Below are 23,438 nucleotides of genomic sequence, written 5' to 3'. Positions count from 1 at the left end.
GTGATGAATAATTTGATGCCAAAACAAATTCAGGATCTGTTCCAGATCAGAGAGAGTGTTTATGATCTCAGAGGGTATAAAATGTTTAGAAAGCCTAAAGTAAGAACTAAAATGAAACAACTTTGTATTTGTTGTGTTGGGGTTGATGTATGGAATAAATTAGACCAGGAGCAAAAAGATTGTTCAACAATGGTAAAGTTTAAGGGTATTTTTAAATCAAATGTGATTAAATACTATGAATCAAGTCGATGAAAAAAATGCATAAAATATTAAAGGTCATTATTTTTTATAAAGCAAGGATGGGGATTTGAATATATTCCCATAAATTTCAATAATGATGTATACATCATGGAATTGGTATGCTATTCTCAAATTTTGCTTAAGTTCAAAGGGTTTGGGGTTATAAGCTTATGCTTCTGCCTGCACCCATTCTTAGAACTGTGTAAGTCGTGTGTTTGCTTGTAAACCTGCAAATGTTTTTTGTTGTACTATTTTTATTGTACTATTGATTTTAATTTCTCATAAACTCATTAAACTCATTGTGGTGGGTAGAAATCAGAGGTGTGGACTCCAGTCACATGACTTGGACTCGAGTCAGACTCGAGTCATTATTTTAATGATTTCTGACTTGATAAAAGAGACTTACGACTTGACTCGGACTTGAACGCCAATTACTTGCGACTGTTGACTTGATGATGACATGAGTATATCGAACCTTTCTCAGTGACCTAGTGGTAGAGTGTCCACCCTGAGACTGGGAGATCAGGGGTTCGATTCCTGGTCGGGTCATACCAAAGACTTTGAAAAAATGTGACCCAGTGCCTCCCTGCTTGACACTCAGCATTAAGGGGTTGGATTGGGGGTTAAACCACCAAATAGTTCCCGAGCGCGGCTGTGTCTGCAGCTCACCGCTCCCCCAGGGGATGGGTCAAATGCGGAGAACACATTTCGCACACACACCTGTGTGTGTGACAGCTAATGGGACTTGACTTTATTTGATATTTTAATACAAAAGTGGCACAACATGGACAAAATCATAAATCATTCGTCGTTCAGGGTTTTATTTTGTTCTGCTAAATGCAGCAGCACTTTGTTTATAATCAGTTTCAGGTGCACTTTCTGCTTGTTTGAGCAAATAAATGAAGTTTTAAGAAGCTTTATTTCTAGCATTTATTTATTATCATTGTCATTAAATTGTAGTTGGACAGATGACTTGAATATGACTTGAAAATTCAAAGTCAATGACTTCTGATAGATAAAAAGTGATTTTCGCCTCACCTTGTTAATAATTTGTCTGGTGTTGTTATTTCAAACAGAGGTTCATCAACGCTCATTTACATTTAAATAAGGTGCAGGAAACCCGACCTCGCCTGAGTACTTTTAATTATGATTAGAAGCCAGACCAATGTGTTCTGCACTCGGTTGACTGTCTGTAAAGAATTTGTGTGTGTGTGTTGTTTACCTCTAACTTTGTGTGTGTGTTCCCAAATAAAGTCTCTCTCCAGCCTTGCTTGTGTTGTGAGAGGAAACTGGCTTTTTTCTCTGGTGTGTATTGATTCTCTCACCCTTTGCAAAGTATTTTGTTGTTTGTTGTGGGTTGTTTACAATTTACCAAATTATCAATCTAATCCCTCTGTGTGTTTTGAACTTTCTTTGAGGTAATGCGAGATCAATAAAAATGACCTAACAACTTCCACATCATTGACTTTGGACTCGACATGGATTTCGTTGTCTTTGACTTGAACGTGACTCAAAACTTGACCAGAAACATTTGTGATTTACTTGTAACTTGCAAAACAGTGACTTGGTCACACTTCTGGTAGAAATCATGGAGGGGTCTTAAATTCAGAGAGACAGCATTTAGAATGATTTTAAATAATTTATTTGTATTTACCTGCTACACGTAAGTATTTGGAATTCTGGCTCACAAAAACCTGTCACTCTCCACCTCTAGTCCATGTAGCACTTGTTTGAGCTTGTTAAAGACACCTGTCCACAGCGATGCGGACTTCGGTGAAGTGTGGATAAAGGGTGCTAAATGGGCGTGATAAACTTCCGCATTTGAGAATCGAGACACCCTACGCACTTGAACCCCTGGTCAGGGTCGCGGAATTGAAGGGCGCAAAGGTGGAAAAACGAGTATTGGGATTGGACCTCAGTCAGACTCCATTTACTACCATGGGCAAGACCAAAGAGCTGTCAAGAGACATCAGAGACAAAATTGTGGATCTCCACAAGGCTGGAAAAAGCTACGGGGCAATCACCAAGCAGCTTGAGGAAAATAGATCAACTCTTGGAGCAATTGTTAATGGCAGAGGCCAAAGGCGACTGTCAGCCTTCCTCAGATAAGGCTCCACGCAAGGTCTGACCTGGTGGAGAATCACTGATGATAGGAAAGGTGAAATCAGCCCAGAACTAGATGGGAGGAGCTGGTCAATGACATGAAGGGAGCTGAAACCACAGGTTCAAAGGTCACTGTCAGTAGAACACTACGCTGTCATGGTTTAAAATGATGCTTTACACGGAGGTTCCCCTGCTCAAGCCATCACATATCCAGGCCCGTCTGAAGTTTGCCAACGACCATCTGGATGATCCAGAGGAGCCATGTGGTCAGATGAGACCAGAATAAAAAGTTTTGGTCTAAATTCTTCTCGCCGTGTTTGAAGGAAAAAGAAAGATGAGTTTCATCCCAAGAACAACACCCCTAATGTGAAGCACGGAGGTGAAAATATCATGCTTTGGGGGTGCTTTTCTGCCAAGGGGACAGGACGACCGCAATGATGAATGGGGCCATGTAACCTCCTTCCCTCAGTCAGAGCACTGAAGATGGGTCACGGCTGGATCTTCCAACATGACAATGAACTGAAGTACACAGCCAGGTTAACCAAGGAGTGGCTCTGTTAAAGGCATATCAAGGTTCTGGAAAGGGCCTAGCCGGTCTCCAGCCCTAAATCTGAGATAAACTGTTTGGAGAAAGCTGAAACTCAGTGTTGCTCAGCGACAGCCCTGAAACCTGACATATCTAAAGGAGATCTGTGTGGAGGAGTGGGCCAAAATCCCTGCTGCAGTATGTGCAAACCTGGTCAAGAACTACAGGAAATTATTGACCTCTGTAACTGCAAACAAAAGTTTCTGTACCAAAAAGTAACACTGTTTTTTCAGGTGTTGAAACACTTAAATGCAGCAGTGCAATACAAATAAATTCCTACTGTGATTTCCTGTTATTTTTTATTGCTGCCTCTCACAGTGGGAATGCACGTACAACGTGACTTTCAGACCCCTCCATGATTCCTGACTGGGAGAACTCGGACAATCTGGGTATTCAAATATTTATGTTCCTCGCTGTATTTGTGTGGGACGTAGCTCAATTTGTTTGTTTTATTAGCAAAATGAATTGTTAATCAGTGGACATGCTTTAATGAAACTCTCAAAGTAATGACAGGAAGTGCATCTACAACTGATGATTGATAACTATAAATGCAATTAATGTAAACCAAGTATTTTTACCTTCTGTTATTTCAAAATGAATCTAGGAATTCCTGTTTTCAGGCACTGCCATGTTGTGTTCTCTTTCTTAACATTCGTTTCGATGTCTCACTATGGGATACGCCCCTCCGCGGATTCCTCAGAAGCACTTATCTCAATACGCCAATCCTGATTGGCCAGTGACCGTGACGTACGCGTCCCCCTGCTACTATAAGTAGCAAGCGTCCCAACGTACGCACTATTCAATCACCTCTTCTCGCTTCGGTGGTCGCTTATCTCTGAGGTAAGTTAGCTCAACTGTTCACAGACGGAGCCTTCTAATATTCTCTCCGTCGCCGAACGTTAACTTACCGTCCTTCTGTCCTGACCTTCACCATAGGCTCGGGGCATAACAAGCAGCTTCACACTCCAGTGCATCTGTTCGTTCTATGCTAACACACCAGTTAGCCAACATGGAAGACGCTCCTCCCACCAGAGGAGTCGACGGCGCAGGAGCTCGCCTCTGTACCTGTGGGAACAAAATCTCAAGCAAAGACCCACACAGGGTCTGCTCAAGCTGCCTTGGGCTGGAACACGCCCAGCTGGCATTGGAAGTCCCCAGGTCATGTGAGAGCTGCGCTTGCTTCACCCTGAAGAGCCTTCGCCGGCGGCTAGCACGCCAAGCTAGCCTGTCGGGGAAGGACCCTTGCCTGCCGGCCCCTGGGCCACCGCCTGGGGACGCCAGCGAACATGTTCTCCCGGAGCCGGAACCGTGTGCCGAACTCAGCTGGGGCTCACAGCTCGAACTGGCCGGTCCGAGCCACCCCGCCGAGGACGTGTTGGAGTTGGACTACGGAGACGACGAGGACACCTCGGAACTCCTCATTTCAGAGGAGGATGAGGAGGACGACGTCTTTCTCCCCATCGCTCAGGCCTCCATGCCTAGCTTTCCGTCCTCTCCCAGGGATGGAGCGGCTTCTCCGGCCGCCCACCTGGACATGCAGTCAGTCTGCCGACGCGCTGCGACCAGGCTCAACATCCCTTGGCCCACCGTGGTCACTGAGGCTGTCAGATCCCGCTACGAGGGAAAGAAGCTGCCTCAGGCCACGAGGGCGGCAAAGCCCCTCCTTCCCGCCTTCCCGGAGCTACTCCAAGAAGTGAGGTCCTCCTGGGACAAACACCCGTTCAGCTCCAGGTCTCCTGTCCAAGGAGCCTCCTCGCTGGACTTCGAAGGGATGGAGAAGGCTGGCATGCTTCGCATGCCGCCGATGGAACCGCTGGTTGCAGCCCACCTGCACCCACGGCTCTCGGCGACTTCCTCTAGGCCTCCCGCTCTCCCTGCGAAGGCGGACCGCTTCCAGTCGGCGCTGAACGAGAGGGCGTACAAGGCTGCTGCCATATCGGTCCGAGCTTTGAATGTCTCCTCCATGCTCTCGGCGTACCAAGCCGAGCTCTGTGAGGACATGAATACGAAGCCGGACCCGGAGGTGTGTGAGGAAATCACCGTACTGACCGACATCTGCCTGCGTGTGCAGCGCTGCGCGGTCCATGCTACGGCTAAAGCTATGGGCATGATGGTGCTTCAAGAACGTGCACGATGGCTGAACCTCACCAACCTCTCTGAGAGAGAGAGAAGGAGGACATTTTGGACATGCCAATCGTGCCTGAAGGCATTTTTGGCTCTGCCCTGGCATCAATGCAGCAACGGTGTGCGGCCAAAAAGAAAGAGGATGAAGCCCTTCATCTCTGCCTTCCCCGCAAACCCTCACCGGCGCTGCCGGCTCGGCCGAACCTGCCTCAGGCAGCTGCCCGAGCCCAGCCTCAGTTCCGGATCCCAAAGCGCCCGAAGCCTCAAGCTGTCCAACCAGCTCCTTCGGGCTCAGAGCCTCGACCAGTTTGGCCTCAGGGATCCGGCATCCAAGCTGCTCCGCCGCCGGGACAATCCACCAGACACGGCGGTCAGCAGGTGAGGAGGAAGAAGTGGGCAGCCTGTCGGAGTTCTTCCCTCCCTACGCTGCAGCTGGCGGTTCCCCGTTCGCCAGCTCCTCCTGTTCGATGTTGCCATGGTGCCTTCTCCCCCCCTCACGGAACCCCTCCGGCAGAGTCCCCGAGCGGTCCAATGTGGGGCCAGGACGTGCAGCCGGCGGTGCCGGCTCAAAACACACGTCACAAGCACTCACATTGTTTTTCACAAACATGTCACGCTCAAGGAGCATTAAAAGGTTCGCTGTCGCTTCCAGACAAGATGTCAAGGGCGCAGCAAAAATCAATAAAAATGTCACCCATGAGCGGTTCCAGGCGGGGGCGGCCCCTGGCGGACTTTCCCCGCCAGCCACGGGTCGTCCCAGTAAACCTGGGCCGTCAAAGCACAAAGCCCCCGCGCATGTGCAGTGGCTGCCACGAGCACCGCTGCCCCACAACCTCTGGAGGGAGCTGCTGCTCCGTGTGTCACGGCTGTGTCACCGCTCTCCACTCACATGGAGGAATGGACAGCGGTTTCTGCTTCACGTTGGGTGCTGAGAACTATTTCGAGGGGTTACAGGCTCCAATTCGCTTCTGTTCCTCCTCGATTCTCCGGCGTAGTGTTCTCCCACGCCCAGGGGTCGTCAGCTCACGTCCTTCAGGGAGAAATCTCCTCCCTGCTGGAGAAGGGAGCGATATGCATTGTGCCTCCCGATCGGTCTCAGAGCGGTTTCTACTCCAGGTACTTCCTGGTCCCGAAGCGGGGAGGGACCGGGATTCGCCCAATCCTGGATCTGAGGGCCCTGAACCGATGCCTCAGAAAGTACAGATTCAAAATGCTCACGCTCTCATCCCTTTTGCGTCTGATTCACCAGAGCAACTGGTTCACCTCAATCGACCTGAGGGACGCATACTTTCATGTTCCCGTGTACCCTCCACACAGGAAATTTCTAAGGTTTGCCTTTCAGGGAGTGTGTTACGAATACACCGTGCTCCCATTCGGCCTCTCGCTGAGCCCGAGGGTGTTTGTCAGGTGTACGGAGGCGGCGATCGCCCCTCTGAGAGGGAGGGGCATTCGGCTGGCCACGTATTTAGACGACTGGCTCCTGCTGGCACGGTCCAGAGAGGAGACAGCGTCAAACACGCTGGTTGTGATCCCTCACTTGTGTGGTCTGGGTTTCAGAATAAACTGGCAGAATAGCGCTTTACTCCCCTCCCAGAAAATAACCTTTCTAGGTCTGAATCTGGACTCAGGGGCGTTCACGGCCCGTCTCTCGGCACCGCGCGTGAACGTGCTCTCGTTCTGCCTGGCGCCCTTCCGCCTAAACAGTTCGTTGCGGTTTGTGTTATGCCTCAGGCTTTTGGGTCTCATGGTGTCGGCTATTTCAGTGGTACCACTCGGCCGTCTACACATGAGAGATTCTCAACGCTGGGTGGCTTCTCTGGGTCTCTCTCCAGTGCGCCACAGAGCGCGCAGGGTGACGGTCTCTGCAGCGTGCGTCGCGGCGCTTCGCTGTTGGCGTCACCCCTCCCTCTTGGCACAGGGGGTGCCTTTGGGGTTGGTTCTCGTGAGGAAAGTGGTCACGACAGATGCGAGCCTGTCAGGTTGGGGGGGGGGGGGGGGGGGGGGGGGCTCTTGGAGGGTCGCTCTGTCAGGGGTGTGTGGAGCAGAGAGCTCTGGGGGACACACATAAATTATCTGGAACTCCTCGCGGTCTTTCTAGCCCTGAGGCGCTTCCTGCCTTTTCTCTCCAGCCATCATGTCCTAGTGAGAACAGACAACACCATGACTGTGGCATATATAAACCACCAGGGGGGGCTGCGCTCCATGCGGTTACACACGCTGGCACGCAGACTGATCCTATGGTGCAGCAGGCATCTCCTCTCAATCAGAGCCACCCATGTCCCGGGTGTTCTGAATCGGGGGGCGTATCTGTTGTCCAGAGGGACACCCCTGTACGGGGATTGGAGCCTGCATCCAGCAGTGTTGGAACAGATTTGGATCCGGTTCGGCACAGCCGTAGTGGATCTTTTTGCCTCCAAGGAGAATGCTCACTGTCCTCTGCGCGACCGAGACGCTCCACTCGGCGTGGATGCGCTGGCGCACGACTGGCCACGGGGACTGCTTTACGCTTTTCCCCCAGTGGCCCTGATACCACCCACCTGGCTGAGGGTACGAACCCAGCTCCACACTCTCATTCTGGTGGCCCCATACTGGCCAGCCATGCATTGGGTGGCGGACATTTTCCAGCTCCTGGAGGGCCAACCTTGGAAACTTCCACTTCGCAGGGACCTGGTGTCCCAAGCGGGAGGCTCGATCTTCCACCCTCATCCAGAACGGCTGGCCCTGTGGGCCTGGCCCCTGAGGGGTGTGGGCTAGTGTCAGCAGAGCTGCCCCAGGCAGTCATTCGAACCATTCAGAATGCTAGGGCCCCCTCCACTAGGTCCCTATATGACTGTAAATGGAGGGTGTTTGAAGCCTGGTGTCAGGGCAGGGAGGTCTCACCCTTCCAATGCCCGGTGAACGTCATTCTGTCTTTCCTGCAAGACTTGTTGGATGGGAAGAAGGCTTTCTCCACCATTAAAGTGTACCTAGCAGCCATTTCCGCCCGACACTTGGGTTTTGGGAAGAAACTGGCAGGTCAACACCCCCTGGTGTGTAGCTTCATGAGGGGCGCGCGCAGGCTTCTCCCTGTGTCTCGACCCCTGGTGCCCTCATGGGATCTGTCCTTGGTGCTGTCGGCCCTCTCCGGGCCTCCATTTGAACCTATGGACGGCCTGGACCTTAAGATCTTGTCTCTTAAGGTGGTGCTACTCCTGGCTTTGGTATCTGCAAAGCGAGTTAGTGACTTACAGGCTCTCTCTGTGCACCCATCCTGCACCCAGTTTGCACCCGGTGACATGAAGGTGTCCCTGAAGCCCAACCCTGCCTTTGTGCCTAAGGTGGTGGGCTCCTTTTCTCCTATTATCCTCACAGCTTTCTACCCGCCACCCTTCTCCTCTCCTGAGGAGGAGCGGTTGCACAAGCTGTGTCCGATTCGCGCACTCAAGGAGTATGTGAATCGGACGGAGAACCTTCGCAGGGGGGACCAGCTTTTTGTGTCATGGGGTGGGCCTCGTAAGGGGAAACCCGTCACAAAGCAGAGGCTTTCCCACTGGATTGTGGAGGCTATTTCTATGGCTTTCTCCTGTCAGGGCATTCAGGCTCCTGTTGGGCTCAGGGGCCATTCTACTAGGGGCCTGTCTGCTTCTTGGGCCCTTTTTCGGGGGCTGTCAATCCAGGAGATTTGTGCTGCAGCAAGTTGGGCTTCTCCACTTGCATTTGCACGCTTCTATAAGCTTGATGTTTCGGTCCCTGCAATGACTCACACGATTCTGAGTGTGGGGTCTTTGGCGGGCCAAGACGTATCCCTGTAGGTTGGTGATCGCTGGATAAGCTGTCTGGCAATACGGGAGTCTCCATATCCCATAGTGAGACATCGAAACGAATGTTAAGAAAGAGAACTTTAGGTTACTGTCGTAACCCCGGTTCTCTGAGTAACATGAGTGAGATGTCTCACCAGACAACCCTTCTTGCTGGGTGAAGCGAGAAGAGGTGTTTATCTTGAATAGTGCGTACGTTGGGACGCTTGCTACTTATAGTAGCAGGGGGACGCGTACGTCACGGTCACTGGCCAATCAGGATTGGCGTATTGAGATAAGTGCTTCTGAGGAATCCGCGGAGGGGCGTATCCCATAGTGAGACATCTCACTCATGTTACTCAGAGAACCGGGGTTATGACAGTAACCTAAAGTTTTTGATAGCCAGACGCTGCAATGCTGCAAAGCTGAGGCTGAAAGTCTGACCTTATCCTGCCATTCACAATCGTGGCCGTTGTCTAAGTATTAAATAAATAATTGCATACAAACATATTGGCAAATAATAAAAGTAAACATTTGAGATGCATTTTTATTATTTAGTCAGAGTGATGTTGTCTACAAGGAGGTTTAGGACTTAAACCAGCCACCAGGGCGACGTGGTTTGTTTTAGCCCAACTTCCCAGTTCTGTTGTCTAGCTGTGATGTTGACACCTGATGTTTACTATCTTCTAAATGCTAACAGCTTGAGCAAAATCTTGTGAGATGACATAAAATCGTGCATACTATTTGAAAGATTTGACAACAATTGCTCCAACATTTCCCAACAGAAGATGATCTTATAGTCTGGTATTAAAGATGTTGGGTGGGGTGCTTTCATGGACTAATGGAGACCATAGGTTCTCGTGGTTTTTGCAGACTCTCAGAGTAAGGGATAAGCCTCCAAACTGCTGTTATCAAATGTTTGTTCAGGCTTGACTGTGAGCTGCTCTCAGAGATGTCCCACATGTGCTGCTTCCTTTGTCCAGGGTAAGATTATGTTGTAAGGAAGCTAAATCCACTGACATGGGGCCAAATAGACATGTTGTTAGTTCTCAAAATATAACTTAGCTTTTATCTTATATAAACATTTATTTTTTATTTTAAACCGATGGAAGGCAGCTCAAAGAACTCCTCACATCCCTTTGGGTCTTGCTCTGAATAGATTAAACTCCTGCTGACGTGTTTTCCCTGCTGACTGCTGCAGGACTTCAGAGATTTAAATGCTTTCTACCTCTAATGTCTCTAATGCTTTTATCTTCCTGCATTTCAACCTGCAACGGGCTGAACCGCAATCAATCCTCCAAAATCAGTCATTTCCGTCACTTACATCATCATTTATAAACCCTGCCCGAACAGGCAGCATGATCGAAACAGTAAATCATTCTACATTTAAATTTCTATACTTAAAAGAATAAAACACATTTTTTTACCCATTCATCAAATGAGTGAAGGTTTAAATTAGTGTTTTTATGGGTCAGTCGGAACAAAATTCTGCCTTCAAAGCTTGCGCCATGGGCAGATAAACAAAATTAGCCTGGGACAAGTAGTCCCAATAGATCTCCCCAACGATTTATCCTCGTTTAGTCTTTAATCGTGCCGCAGATCAGCATTTAGCTTTGTAATTACAGATCAGACGACCTGAGATTCATCATAATTAAGACGCTTCCTGCCTGTGTCCCTTCTGCTGCCTTAGACCTCATGCTGGAAGCAGATCATGAGCCTCAGTGGTCACAAGAATAAGTGCAATATAACTGGTTGCTTCTATTAGCAGATAACAGAACAAAGTGAGGAGTTTAGATCAGGTGTGTGCTAAGCAGGTCCCGCTTCCACATTTCCATGTCCAAGTTCCTGATAATTCAACATTAAACTCATGTTACCTTGTTTCTTCCTCTTTGTCCCACACAACAGCCCGGCCATGTCCCCAACAACGGACTCTCCCTGATGGCAGCAAGCGAAGGTGGGAAAAGCAGGGGTGTAATAATGTCCTGTGTGTGTGTGTGTGTGTGTGTGTGTGTGTGTGTGTGTGTGTGTGTGTGTGTGTGCGTGTGCGTGTGCGTGTGCGTGTGCGTGTGTGTGTGTGTGTGTGTAGTGAAGTCAGTGCAGTTGAGCAGAGGCAGGGGAGTCATCACGTGTTTATTTCTGTCCCTCCACCCCACGTCTGCACTCCGGTTACCAGACAGGTTGGGAGGGGGGGTATCTGCATGTGCAAGCGTGTGTGTGTGTGTGTGTGTGTGTGTGTGTGTGTGTGTGTGTGTGTGTGTGTGTGTGTGTGTGTGTGTGTGTGTGTGTGTTAACAAATTACAACACAATGGTCTTGGACCAAAGTAGGGTTGTTAATATCTTCTGTTGCTTCAGATAATCAATCGAGCCTCTGTTCCAGTTAATAGAATTACACTGATACACACAAAGTCAGCATTAAATGCATCCATCTCCTGCAGCATCACAGCACAAACTCATGTAAGGAACTCCTCTGGTGCGCTGAGAAACAAGACATGGAGATTTGTCACAACCATGGGGACTCACAGGGAAATGTCATCTGCTTTAGAAATGTTCTAATCAGCCTGCATCATCAACAACAGCAAGCAATAAGCAGACTGAAATCAACCCCCTTCCTTCAGCTGGGTTCCTCTGCTCCCGAGGGAAAAGAGACGACTTACTGTGGCGCACAGATATAAATAATGCTGCTCAGCACAGAGGAGACAGACTGGAACTTAAATATAGCAGTAGGTATTTACATCGGCTCCGGCATCGGTGAGTAACAGCAGCAAGGAGTCTGCTTGTGAGTGTGTTGAAACTCCTTATGTCACATTTACACTTACTAACTCATGTTGTAAAATAACTACAGCTCCTCTTCTGGAGAAAATCTTGTGCTGCAGGTTTTTATTATAAATTAGGGTCAAAAGTTATTGGGTATATATTAGATTATAGATAAAATGTTATCTCTACACATTTTCAAAATAAAGTATTATAACTCTCATAACATGTGGTGATATCCCCTTAAGGCATACGTCTTTAAGTTAATGTGCTTAGTGTATATTTTGACTTTTAATTTAAAATATGAGTAACACTTACAAGAAGGCCAAGCTACACAACCAGCATGTTGATTACTGGTCATATAGTTTAATTTTGATTTAGCTAAATAATAAAGGAGTATAGTTTAGTACCAGCTTTCAAACACCGGAGGGCAGCAACTCCCCATGTTCCCTTTTTTCTATAGTTTTACAAATCTAAAGTGTTGATCTAGATTTAGCCAGCAGAGGGTATAAATTCCCCATTCTTTCACTAGCAAGGGGCCATTTTGGTCTGAATTTTATGAAGCCGACAAAATTGCAGTTCCAGCCTCATCCACTAGGGGCTGGCACCAGAAGTGAGCAAATCCTCATTGACTCCCATATTAAAAATGCTAATTTCACATCAAAAATAAACATGTTTACATGGTTCAAAACAACATTTTAGGTTTAATAGATCTAGTTTACATTCATGACATCTCTAAGGGAGGTGATTTTTGTTGTAACTCTTCTGTTTAAGTGTAAATAAACTTTTAAAATTCTGAATAATTAGTTTTTCTCAATTGCTATAACACTAAAATCCATTGACTGAAGAAAGTTCTCAGTTGCTTGAACTCATTAAGCTAACTGTTGAGACTGTTGTCAAAACCTTAAACAATTTCACACGGTTTAGCAAAACTCTAAATGCATTCTCATTCATAAAACACATTCTGCACTCTAATGTACATGTCATCCATAACGGTAAACACAAGTGGCACATTTACCCATAACAAGAGCACAAATGTCACTGATTGAACACAATCAGTCAAAATAGATTTCACTTGTTTCAAATGATGTGACCACCAATATAAGCAAGTTCGGAGAGCAAACAGGTTGTTGAAGGTGGGAATGAGAACGTGTGACAATGGATAGAAGAATTCACGTGAGAGGACAAGGACGGGTGTGTATGTGAGGTGGGGGATGAGGAGGAGGGCAAGAAAGAGGAAGATGAAGAGGAAGAGCAAGACAAAGAGTGGACATTGAGCAACAATCATAGACTATGTTGTTGTCCGTGGGCTGACAATGAGGGAAGCAGGACTTAAGAGTGCAACCCAATTTGAGCCTCAGGAGGGAAAATATTGCATGTGATGTCCATGAAGTGCTGTGGCCTGACCCAGCCCAGACAGGAAGAGGCTCATTGATAACATGTTTTGTCCTTTGATGTTTTTCATTTAATGTTTTTTTTTTACTGTCATTGAACGCTGTAGCACAATGGACTGCAGGCTGTTCATGGTACAATAAACAAATTGTATGGCCCTGAACATTGTGCTTTCCATTTTTTGGTGTATTGTTTACTGACTGCTTCATGGTGTATGTAATTTTGAGTGATTTGTTCATGATTTGAGAGTAGTGTTTGATTTTGAGCACAGCTAAAACTGTTTTGAGGCGAACGTTTGATTTTGCAAGAGGAATGCGAGGTTGTGTAAATCGTGCTTGAAGCTGAGGTTTTGTGTTTAATGTTTTGAGAAAAGGGAGCAAGGTTTCAGGAATTGTGCTTTAGCAGTTGAGAAAAATTGTAATGAGCATCAGAGACACGCGACTTCAGAGCTAGCTCTGGGGAAAGGCCTCAGCCTGGACCTCACGTTAATAGATGTGCAGCCATTTTGACTGAACTATGGGTGTGTCCTCTGTGTTTGTGTTTGGATCTTAATCATCAAATAATTTGGACAAAGAGGGCAAACTGTGCTTATTGACTGCACTAACAGATCATCCAAGCAGTTTCTGCTTCTGTTTATCAGTAAGTAAAATTATATTTCTGTACTTTATTTCACTGGTTGAATGGGGGGAAATGCTGCTTGCTCAAAGTCGGGTTGAAATATAACGTGTTGGTGGGGCTGGCTGACTGGGTACCGGAACTCGTATGCTGCTAGCTAGCAGGGTCTTCGAGGCTTCGCTGCGCGGTCAAACATTCACGAGGTTCTCTCTGAGCCAGGAACAGCTGCTACCCACCACAAGCTCCCATCTTCCAAGGGGGTCGCGTCTGCCTGGCTTCCATGCTAGGTTTTAGTTTGCTGTTCAACTGTGGAGGTCTCTGAGGGAGTTTACAGAAACACCACTGCTCTTTGAGTTGATTTCGCTTTACCACATTTCTCTCGCTAATAGGGCCTGAGAAACCTCCGTTAGCTTGAGTTAGCGTGTAGCTAATCTCCCGCTGATTTCCGACAGAGGCAGAGCATGACCTCACGTAAGCGGCCAGGGTGCCCGGCTCCAATCACAGTGGTCTGAGGCTCTGCTTGTATTTTAACAGACAGGATAATAATCAGAATCAGAAGGGTTTTATTGCCATTTGTGCGAGAATCACTGTGGTACTTACACCTCCATATTGAAGCTACTAGCATGACAGGCTCACACGGAAGCCAGGTGGCCGTGTGGGTGGGCTATCCTGAAGGTCATTCTTGGCTTCTTGGGTTAGCTAAGTTAGCTAGTGGCTACATTATTTAATTTGGTTTCAACCCTGTTCCAATCGTAACAGCCCCACATATTTTCCCAATTTTGGACTCTCTGGGTGTGACGAGACCTGTGACACGGCCAAAATAGCAGTGGTGGGAACCTCCCATTTGGCTTCAAACTTGTCTCCCACTGAGCAATGGGTGGGATATCTCCATCCTTTTTATATGTGATGGTAGCTCACTCCACACAACCAACGTGGGTAATATTAGTACATAAACAGTTTTATTTTTGTTTTAGCTAAATACATGTTCTGTGTTCAATTTTGTACACTGTACTGTAAATCTATCTGATATTCACTTATAGCGTTGTTGTTGTTAGCCTACCTGATATGAAGTCATTGCTGCAGATTTGAGCATTTTTAATGATCTGCTCTTTCCAGTCACTCCTTCTGATAGCTTCTAACTAAAGATGTCTTTTGTTTGCGTTGAAAGGGTTGTGAGTCTGCGAGTTGATTGAATTCTGTAAAACTTGCGTGATTTGTTGTACGTACAAAAGCGATTGGTACTACAACAGCACAAGACATGATTGTTGATCTCTTACAGCAACACACAAGCATTAGAGCGGGAGGTAATGTGGACCAATAAGGTGCCTGTAGTCTAGATTGCTAGCTGAAGCTAACAGCTAGCTGGTGCTAGTAGGGGCCCAGTTTACCGTGGCTCTGTGGTAGCATGAAGTGGGTTGGAACATGTAGCTGTAGAAGGAGTGGTTACCTTGTGACGTGACTAGGAATGCTTGTTCAGAAAACGAGTTTTTCTCTCGCCTTTTTCTACTTTCTGATTTACGTTAAAAGTAGCCTAGGTCACACGTCTTTGATTTTTTTGGCATGCTACTTTTGATCCGTCTTCATTCAACAACAACAAGGAAAATGTTGGTTTACATTCTTGCTCTCTTTCAATAGTTTTTAATGCTTTATAATGCACAAAGTAATGTTAATAATAAACCCTTATTGTAAAGTGTTACCAAAATGTTATTTTTATTTTATTCTGTCAAGTTGTATTAATGTTGTTCTTGAATTATATAAAACTGTGCTGCTCTGGGCGGCTGCATGTTGGAGTAGCTCTGTTGACTATAAGTTTAGCCTTTTCTTGGGTATTTTTTCTTCTAGTTTCTCAAGAAAAACAATTTTTTTGGACACTTTACTTTTCTGTTTCTGGTGAAGCTTGGAGGATTTTTACTGCTATTTTTTAAACTTTTTTCACTTTTTGAGCATTTGTTATGATGCGTAACCATGGCAACAAGCTGGTTTACAACCGGGAGCAGCTGATTAACATTGGAAAGGCTGAAATGATACCTCGACTGAAACCACAAATCCCAAATGAGCTAAAACGCAAGAAGCGTGGATGCAGAGTGGGAGCAAAATGGAGACAGAGAAAGAGGAAATTCAACCCATCTCTTCCATCGATCATAATGGGCAATGTGAGATCACTGGCCAACAAGATGTAGGAACTCCAAGCCCTTTCAAGGTCTCAGCCAGAGTTTCGGCAGTTTTGGAACCACTGGAGGAGATAATGCAAAGACGGATTCTCCAGAGAATCAAGAAAATAATGGACAACCCTGAGCATTCTCTTCACAAGAATGTCCGACAACGGAAGAGTGTCTTCAGTCAGAGGCTTCTTCAGTTTTGCTGCAACACTGACCGCTACTGGAGATCCTTCCTGCCAACAGCCATTGTAATATACAATAACTCTTTGATGACTTGATTATTATTGTTATTCTGAACTACTACAGCAATCAATTTCCCTCTGGGATTAATAAAGTATTTTTGAATTGAATTGAACTGAATTGAACTGCAGCATTAAATGATTGAAACTATGTAAATTAAACACAGATATAGTTTGCTAATATATACAGTAAGAAATGAAATGTTGAATTTATTTAACCAAATTCTGTCAACTAGTTCCAAAACAAAGTAGTGTAGTGCAGCCTTTCTCAAATGGGGGTACGCGTACCCCTGGGGGTACATAAAGAAACTCCGGGGGTACGTGAGAAAATGTACATTCATTTAAAAAAACAGTATCCATGGAAAATCTTTAAAAAAAAGAATTATTTAATAAATATTTTAGGAAAATATAAGTAAAAGTTCATAAAATGTGTTTTATATTCAGTAGAAGTAGGCTAAATTCATTATCCCAAAATCCCAGAGTCCTCCCCCCAATGCTTTTGCGCTCATTAGGGGGTACTCGGCTGAAAAAAATATTTCAAAGGGGGTACATCAGTCAAAAAAGGTTGAGTACCACTGGTGTAGTGGAACCAGTTGACATAATTTAGTTAAGTAAATTCAGCATTTCTTTTCTTACTGGCTGTTTTTTGAACATGGGCAGTAATTTTTCCTTCATTATTGTCCAATAGTTGTGTAAATTTAAATATTGAAATTACAAATATAAAAAGCTGTGCTATATTTTAGTACATGTAAACTAATGTTAGCTTAAGTGAATACTTTTAGATAAGTAGGTATTTTTGCTGAACGTGGGCAGTTATAAAGAGAACAGTTGGAAAAACAGATGACTTACTGTAATCAGCTTCCATTCTAGAGAAAAGTGTGTTTTTAGCTTTCAGAGTAAAAACAGTTAAAACAGCCAGGATACAACAGCCTCCGCCTCAAACTACTTGTAGATAAACCGTTAAACTTTTTGCAGTCTTGTCTAAGAAACACACTTCCTTTCTGTTTATCAGGACAAGTAGAAGTCTCACACACACACACACACACACACACACACACACACACACACACACACACACACACACACACACACACACACAACCCTTTAAAACTGCCAGCAAGAATCCATAATTGCTGTAAAAATTGTTTTAGCAACATTTGAAGAAGTTTTATTCCATTAAAATCTTGATTTTTTTTAAACTGACAATCTCTGATGTTTTATCTGTTTATGCGTTCCACGTGTTTCTACAAAAGACAAGAAATGACCCCAAACCTCTGAGTGTTTTTATCATGTTCTCATCTTGTTGACCTGAAGATGTTTCAAATGTCAAGAAATGATTTGTTTCATTTGCTGTTTTCAGACTTGAGTTCTAACAAAGCTCCAACAATCTGATGGTTTCAGCAAAAACTATTCATGTTTTGGGGAATTAGTGCAAAATATATCAAACAAAGCTGCTCAGAGACCATTTTCTCTGACTAATTCTCTCAATAAAAAGGATAACATCACTTTGTCCACACATGGTGAGTTTTTACTTCTTTAAAAACGGGTGTAAATAATCAACATTTGGAGGTGGAGGGTGGAGGTCAAAGAGGCGCCTGAATGGTTTAAGCATCCCTGACCACCTCCCACTGGTGGCCCTCTAACAGGAATTACAAACAGATGGTTGAGAAAACACACATACATACAAACACACACACACACACACACACACACTGATTGAAGTGTTGGGCCTTGCAGCTGTCCCTCTGAACCAGACCCAGGCTGGTTTGTCATAAAATACTTGAACAAAAGTTTATTGATATCTAAAACAGACTTTCTCACACCTTTAACCTTCTAAACTTTCTTATCACGTGCCTGAGAGTGTGTGATCTATTTATACTCACCGACTCCATGCCGAATGCCACAGGGAACTGTTCTGAGGTCTTTCTGACACTTTTTTATTCAGAAGCATATTTCCCTTTAAAGGTCCTAAATTTGTCAGCTTCGCTTCCCTGATGAGAAACACTGACTCACTTCCTAGCAACATGAGAAACCCTCATTAAGAACATCTACATTTATAAGGTTATATGAATCTGATCATTTAGTCTTAAGGAAGGTTTATGATAACTGCAGCACCATGGACAGTTACCACACAAAACAAACAGGCCTCACAGAAAGTCTAATAAATCTCACCTTCTTTAGATTTTTTCTTACGGATCAACGTTCCTCCTAATTTTCCCAAGAAGGACTCTTCCTTTTTCATTCTGGTGGACTGCAGGTTGGCAGATGTGCTCGGAGTCAGAGACATGATGTTTGTGAGATCACTTTAGTCCGTTATTCAGCTCACTCCTCCCTATGCTGCATTCAGGGGGCGGAGAACAATCTAATCACAGCACACACACACACACACAGATCCATCACAAGAGGCATCTGTTACTGACTCACACTGGAGGAGATTCTTCCTTCAGCCACAGCGCCCCCTGTAGGTCAGAGTAGCAGCACCTACGCTCTGCAGCCAGCTTTTAGACCCAAGAGGCTCCTTGTACGGTAACTTAAAGGAATCGCTAAAGCATGCTGAGCACATTAAAGCCACTGAGGAAAAAGCAGGGAGGAAATGTTGAGAAAATTCTCAAAATACACACACCTCAAAATTAAATTCAATCTTTTGTTGCAAGTACAACTCCATTCGGTGACAAGAAGAGCACCTTTTAGGGGCAGAGAACTCCAAAGTGCTTTATACTTATTTAGTGTATCATTCATCCAGTCACACACCGAGGTGATGAGCTACAGCAGCCCTGGGGGGCTCTGACAGGTGAGGCTTCTGAGAACAGGCACCATCAGTCCCTCTGACCGCCACCTGCAGGCAAAGTGGATTAAGTGTCTTGCCCAAGGACTCAACAGCAGAATTCTCTGTCAGAAGCCAGGATCAAACCCACAACCTTCCGATTAGTGGACAACCTGCTCTACCTCCTGAGTTACTGCTGTCCGATAAAAATCAGGAAAGCACGACAAGAAGGAAAGCAGCTGAAGAGGTCTGAACGCTTTGGTGCAGAAAAGTTGGACAGAAAACGTTTTTATTCTCATTTTGCATTCAAAATTCTTTATTAGCTAAACAATGAAAAAGATTACTAAATGTACAAATTACATTTAAAATATGTCAGTAAAATTTTAGTCTAAAAATGATTTAAATAATAAATCATTAATAATTCAGAGAGCAGCTAATGTGCTAGTGTGTTCTTGAGAGGGGTTGTATAAAAATCTTCTGCTCCTTCTAAGATCACATGTGTAATGAAAGTTGGGAAAAAGTGCCAAAAATATTTCACATAATTCATCTGATCCTTGGAAAAACAACAGGAGCGGAACAATTTCTGTTATTGTTTTACAGCTAGATTTGAGATTAGACTTTATTTTCAGCTTAGTGGATGTTTGATGAAGACTAATGCTGAACAGCTCCTGATGTGTATTCACTTGTTGTCTGCAAAAGTTTCCAGTCAGCCTGCAGTCGGCGCCTCAGTCTTTCCACAGCATCTACATCCTCTCTGTCTGGGGCCTGAAGGGTTTCCAGAGGAGGTGCTGGATCCCCGAGGAGGATGGAGGCTGTAGGACCCACACATGAATTCTCCTTCTCCTGGAATAAAAAATAGGAAAATACATCCCAATAAACCAAAACTAGAGCAGACACTTGAATTAAGACACACTTCAGCTGCAAAATTTAAGTTCCTCTAATCACTTTGATGTAGAACGTGCCCTGGCCTTCTCACCTGCATCAGCACCAGTGTGTGTCCTTTAGCAAAGCTCTGCAGCAGACCGGTTAGCTGTTTCCACACAACGTCACACACTCCACTATCAGGCATCCGGACCAGAACCACAAGATCGGGGTTGTACTCGTATCCAACAGGTAGGAGGAGGCCCAAAACAGCCTGCATGAACCCGGATGTGTTACAGCAACCCTGAAGGACCACAAAAATAAACACAAGACTTTAACGCTTAACCATCACATTATAAAATAATAACAATGGAACAGGTGAATTATCCACATTACCTTCTGTAAACACACCGAAATATAATGTTTGCTCTGCTGTTCCTCTGAGGCATCACTGCTGATCTGAAGCACAAGAACTTTCCTAAAGACAGAAATGTTTTTGATTGTCGTTCTCGCTGTAATTAAGTATTTTTACACGATTTAAATAAAACAAAAATCACCCGTCTCTGGAGATGTGGCTGGGGATCTTCCCGTTACCGACACACACAACCAGAACCCTGCAGCAAGACAGGAGCGACCATCACACGTTTAGTGGTGTTGCATGTCTGGAGGACCTTTCTAACCCTTCCTCAGGTCCACTTCCCTTCACATGTGATGTTTGTTTTAGGCGTTACACCCCTGACATTTTGTTCTAATCTCTTCAATTACAGGGAGGTTAAACACAAAGTTGTTTCCAATCCTCCAAACGAGCATCAGTGGAGGATAAAAATTACTTAGCAGGTTTTGTTTGCAGACAAATCAGAAGTGAAGACGGCATCTGCTCCAGTCCTCGAAACAACACGTATCACCTTTTTCTTTTTGAGTGAGTTTTAAACTAAAACTATCTATGTTAGAGTTCCTTCACCTGTTGAGATCAGGTGAGACGTGTTGGACAACACACATCATGGCCTTGATGACATCACCAACCAGAGCCAAGCCGCTGCCGACCTGAAGAGGAGCCGATATCTCGTTAGAATGCCAGCAAATCAAACCAAAACAAAATGTGTGCTTAGATGATTGAACCAGTGGAACAAAAACACAAAATCATCCTGGTTTTACCTCATTCTTCTCCATTTTCTGCACCAGACTAACGAGTGTAGAGAAGGTAGCCAGAGCATCACCGTCTTCTGCCTCTTGGACCAAATGGTCCCTTTACAAACAGACGTGTTCATGTAGATAATGAAACCATGAGTTAAGCTTGTTCCCTTGAATGGTTCTTACTTCAGTCTGCTGACTACGAGTGGATGGATGTCCTTCGTGATGCGTTTACATCCATCAGGACACGCCACATCATCAGGAAGCACCGAAGCAGCGCGAATAGGAGGACAGGGACGCTTTGGAGGCTCGTGCCAAACCTTCTCCTCCGAGTTCTTTTCTTCCTCTCCCAATTCCGTCTTTTCTTCTTCTTCTACTTCACCTTCTGCTATTCTGATGCGTTTGGTGCTGATGTTTGCAGCTGTTGGACTGGCTAGAGGAGAAAGTGGACAAAAGTCAGATATTACCACTTGCTTTAGGCTTTCTTGCTTCCATTCCTCAGAAACGGTCTCATGTTTGTATTTATGAGAGGCTGAGCACACGTGAAACAAAAAGAATGGCATTCTATGCATTAGGAAGGTTAGTTTACAACTAAAACACCGTAGCTCTGTAAAACACAAAATTCTGTCAACTGGCTTTGTTGTTCGCGTGTCCTGCACAGGTGCTAATCCCACCTGTGTGTTTGAGGCTGCCCCAGTATTGTTTCTGAGCTGATCGGAGACACTGAAGAGACTCGAGCGCGCTGCAAGGCAGAAACAAAATCCCTGCAGTCACACAATCCTCAGACCGTAACGTTCCACTGAGGGAGACACTCACCTTCTACAGGGACCGCTGAGGTTGGCGAGCTGAGGCAGAGGATCTCCCAGTAACGTCTGGACGGTCTGGCACACCGACTGAGGCAGAGAGGTCAAGTTGTATCCTCCCTGGAGCAAAAACATCTGGATTCAAACATGAATGCTTGGAAGAAGTTCTGAATCCTTCAGACAGGGAATTATCCTGTTTTTTTCTGAGTGAGTGCACGTTGTCCAACCTCCAAAACGGCACACAGTCTGCCTCCTGCCAGGTTCATCAGAAGATGAGTCAGATGTGCAAAAATGTCTGGAGTTGCACACATTTCCCCCTGAAAACACAGAAAAACATGTTTTCCATCTTCTGACTCAGATGCTTCTTACGTTCTACCCAGTCAAAAGAAAATAAAACCAGTCAAATTCCTGCAATAGTGCTTCCATGTTGGAATTCAGTAAACTGTATTTTTTTTTTTTACCTCTGGGTCACCGATGGCTGAATCAAAGCCTGCACACACCAACACCAGGTCTGGGCAAAACTGAGACACAGCATCAGCCGGTCAGAGAAGGGTTTTAATAACCACTTCAAACAGGTGAGTGTTTTAGGAATGACTCACCTCATACGCAACAGGCAGCAGAACATGACAGAAGACCGAAAGATAATCACTGTTTTCCATTCCCACCTGAAATAAAAACAAACAGCCTTTGTGACACAAGGGCGAGTTTACATTTGATTTGAACCAGAATGAGGTGCAAGCAAGCAGCTTAATAAGCATCGTCAGACGAAGGAAGCAGTTAAAAACCACCTAAAAGCAAATTTATAACAGACACATCATCATTTATGACAAAATAAAAATAAAGATGAATACAATCAAATCTGAATATGCATCAACCTGAAATTTGACACATTTGGAAGGTATTAAAGCGTAACAGATGATAGTGCTGGATACTCCTGAGTTTAGCCACCTGGTTCCATGGTAGGTTTATATTAAACCCAGCTCCTTTCTCTTTTCCAACACTGTCGTAGTCTGACTCTCTGAGCTGTGGCCAAAATTTCTGGTGTTCATATCGGTGCCACGAAAAGTAGAGAACACTGTTAAATATAAACAAAACAAAAACCAGAATGTTACATTTAAGACAACCAAATATGATTCTGCCTTTACCAAACACTCCCCTGGGATCGTCTTCAAAGCAGTACTGCACCCCCTGACCGTGATGTATGTCCCAGTCTACAATCAGCACCCTGAAAAACAAGCAACTGGCTGCTTTGGAAGAACCCAACAGTAATAAGTTATTAGTGGACTAAACATGCAGGTGAAAAGGTTGGGCTACCGTTTGACTCCATACTTCTGCTTCGCATATCGAGCTGCTATGGCCACATTGTTGAACACGCAGAAACCACTAGCAGCACTGCGCATGCTGTGGTGTCCTGGTGGTCTGTTAACAGAGGCACTTAACATCTCGTCAGAAGTTAGGGTACACAGATTATCAGATAAATTCCACGCCCTATGAATGATTTCTACATCTAATGTGACCCTTTTAATCATTTTACAATAAAATAATCAGGTGAGCTTCTTTCATCGCCAGTAGATCCATCTCACCTGACCAGAGCCATCCCGTTCCTGACCCGCTCCATCATAACACTGTCCACCAGCTGCAGAGCAGAACCTGCAGCCAATTTGGCACAGCGATAGATGTTCTAAAACAGCAAACAATACAGAGCGTGATCATCCCAAACTTCATGTCCAACACTTTCACTGAGCACGAGACTAACTGGGTGGAAGTAGACGTCACCAAACTGCAGGGTGAATTCCTTTAAGTCCTCCAGAGTCATGTAAGGAGTCTTTTTCACTGCTTCCAGGTATTCGTCACTGTTAGGAGAACAGAAAACCCCACAAAGATTTTTATTTTT

The 23,438-nt window shown here is 45.2% G+C and overlaps 2 protein-coding genes across 8 annotated transcripts in view; both read right to left on the bottom strand.

Moving 5' to 3' along the window:
- The window catches only part of parvb (parvin, beta), a 28,099-nt gene extending 9,742 nt beyond the window's left edge, over window positions 1-18,357 (bottom strand). The window contains exon 1 of one of the 6 annotated variants that reach the window (XM_015963972.3): window positions 18,158-18,357. In XM_015963972.3, coding sequence (XP_015819458.2) covers window positions 18,158-18,272 — 115 coding nt within the window. In that variant the 5' untranslated portion in view covers window positions 18,273-18,357. Of the gene's footprint in view, window positions 1-10,703; window positions 10,887-16,834; window positions 16,955-18,157 lie in introns of those variants that run through there. The other 5 variants (XM_015963973.3, XM_070550301.1, XM_070550300.1 and 2 more) reach the window with 5 other exon arrangements.
- Window positions 18,358-19,021: 664 nt separating this feature from the next.
- Window positions 19,022-23,438, bottom strand: part of hdac10 (histone deacetylase 10) — a 6,074-nt gene continuing 1,657 nt past the window's right edge. Inside the window, exons 3-19 of one of the 2 annotated variants that reach the window (XM_054733566.2) lie at window positions 23,301-23,397; window positions 23,128-23,225; window positions 22,859-22,963; window positions 22,704-22,769; window positions 22,493-22,622; window positions 22,144-22,209; window positions 22,006-22,065; window positions 21,772-21,861; window positions 21,558-21,664; window positions 21,416-21,483; window positions 20,928-21,174; window positions 20,766-20,856; window positions 20,572-20,654; window positions 20,168-20,224; window positions 20,007-20,088; window positions 19,726-19,914; window positions 19,022-19,592 (exon numbers count right to left, since the gene is read on the bottom strand). In XM_054733566.2, coding sequence (XP_054589541.1) covers window positions 19,401-19,592; window positions 19,726-19,914; window positions 20,007-20,088; window positions 20,168-20,224; window positions 20,572-20,654; window positions 20,766-20,856; window positions 20,928-21,174; window positions 21,416-21,483; window positions 21,558-21,664; window positions 21,772-21,861; window positions 22,006-22,065; window positions 22,144-22,209; window positions 22,493-22,622; window positions 22,704-22,769; window positions 22,859-22,963; window positions 23,128-23,225; window positions 23,301-23,397 — 1,828 coding nt within the window. In that variant the 3' untranslated portion in view covers window positions 19,022-19,400. Of the gene's footprint in view, window positions 19,593-19,725; window positions 19,915-20,006; window positions 20,089-20,167; window positions 20,225-20,571; window positions 20,655-20,765; window positions 20,857-20,927; window positions 21,175-21,415; window positions 21,484-21,557; window positions 21,665-21,771; window positions 21,862-22,005; window positions 22,066-22,143; window positions 22,210-22,492; window positions 22,770-22,858; window positions 22,964-23,127; window positions 23,226-23,300; window positions 23,398-23,438 lie in introns of both variants that reach the window. The other variant, XM_015963970.3, reaches the window with a different exon arrangement.

Source organism: Nothobranchius furzeri, chromosome 4 (genome assembly GCF_043380555.1).
Source record: "Nothobranchius furzeri strain GRZ-AD chromosome 4, NfurGRZ-RIMD1, whole genome shotgun sequence".
Lineage (NCBI taxonomy): Eukaryota > Metazoa > Chordata > Actinopteri > Cyprinodontiformes > Nothobranchiidae > Nothobranchius > Nothobranchius furzeri.
This window is presented reverse-complemented; position numbering and strand designations above follow the sequence as displayed.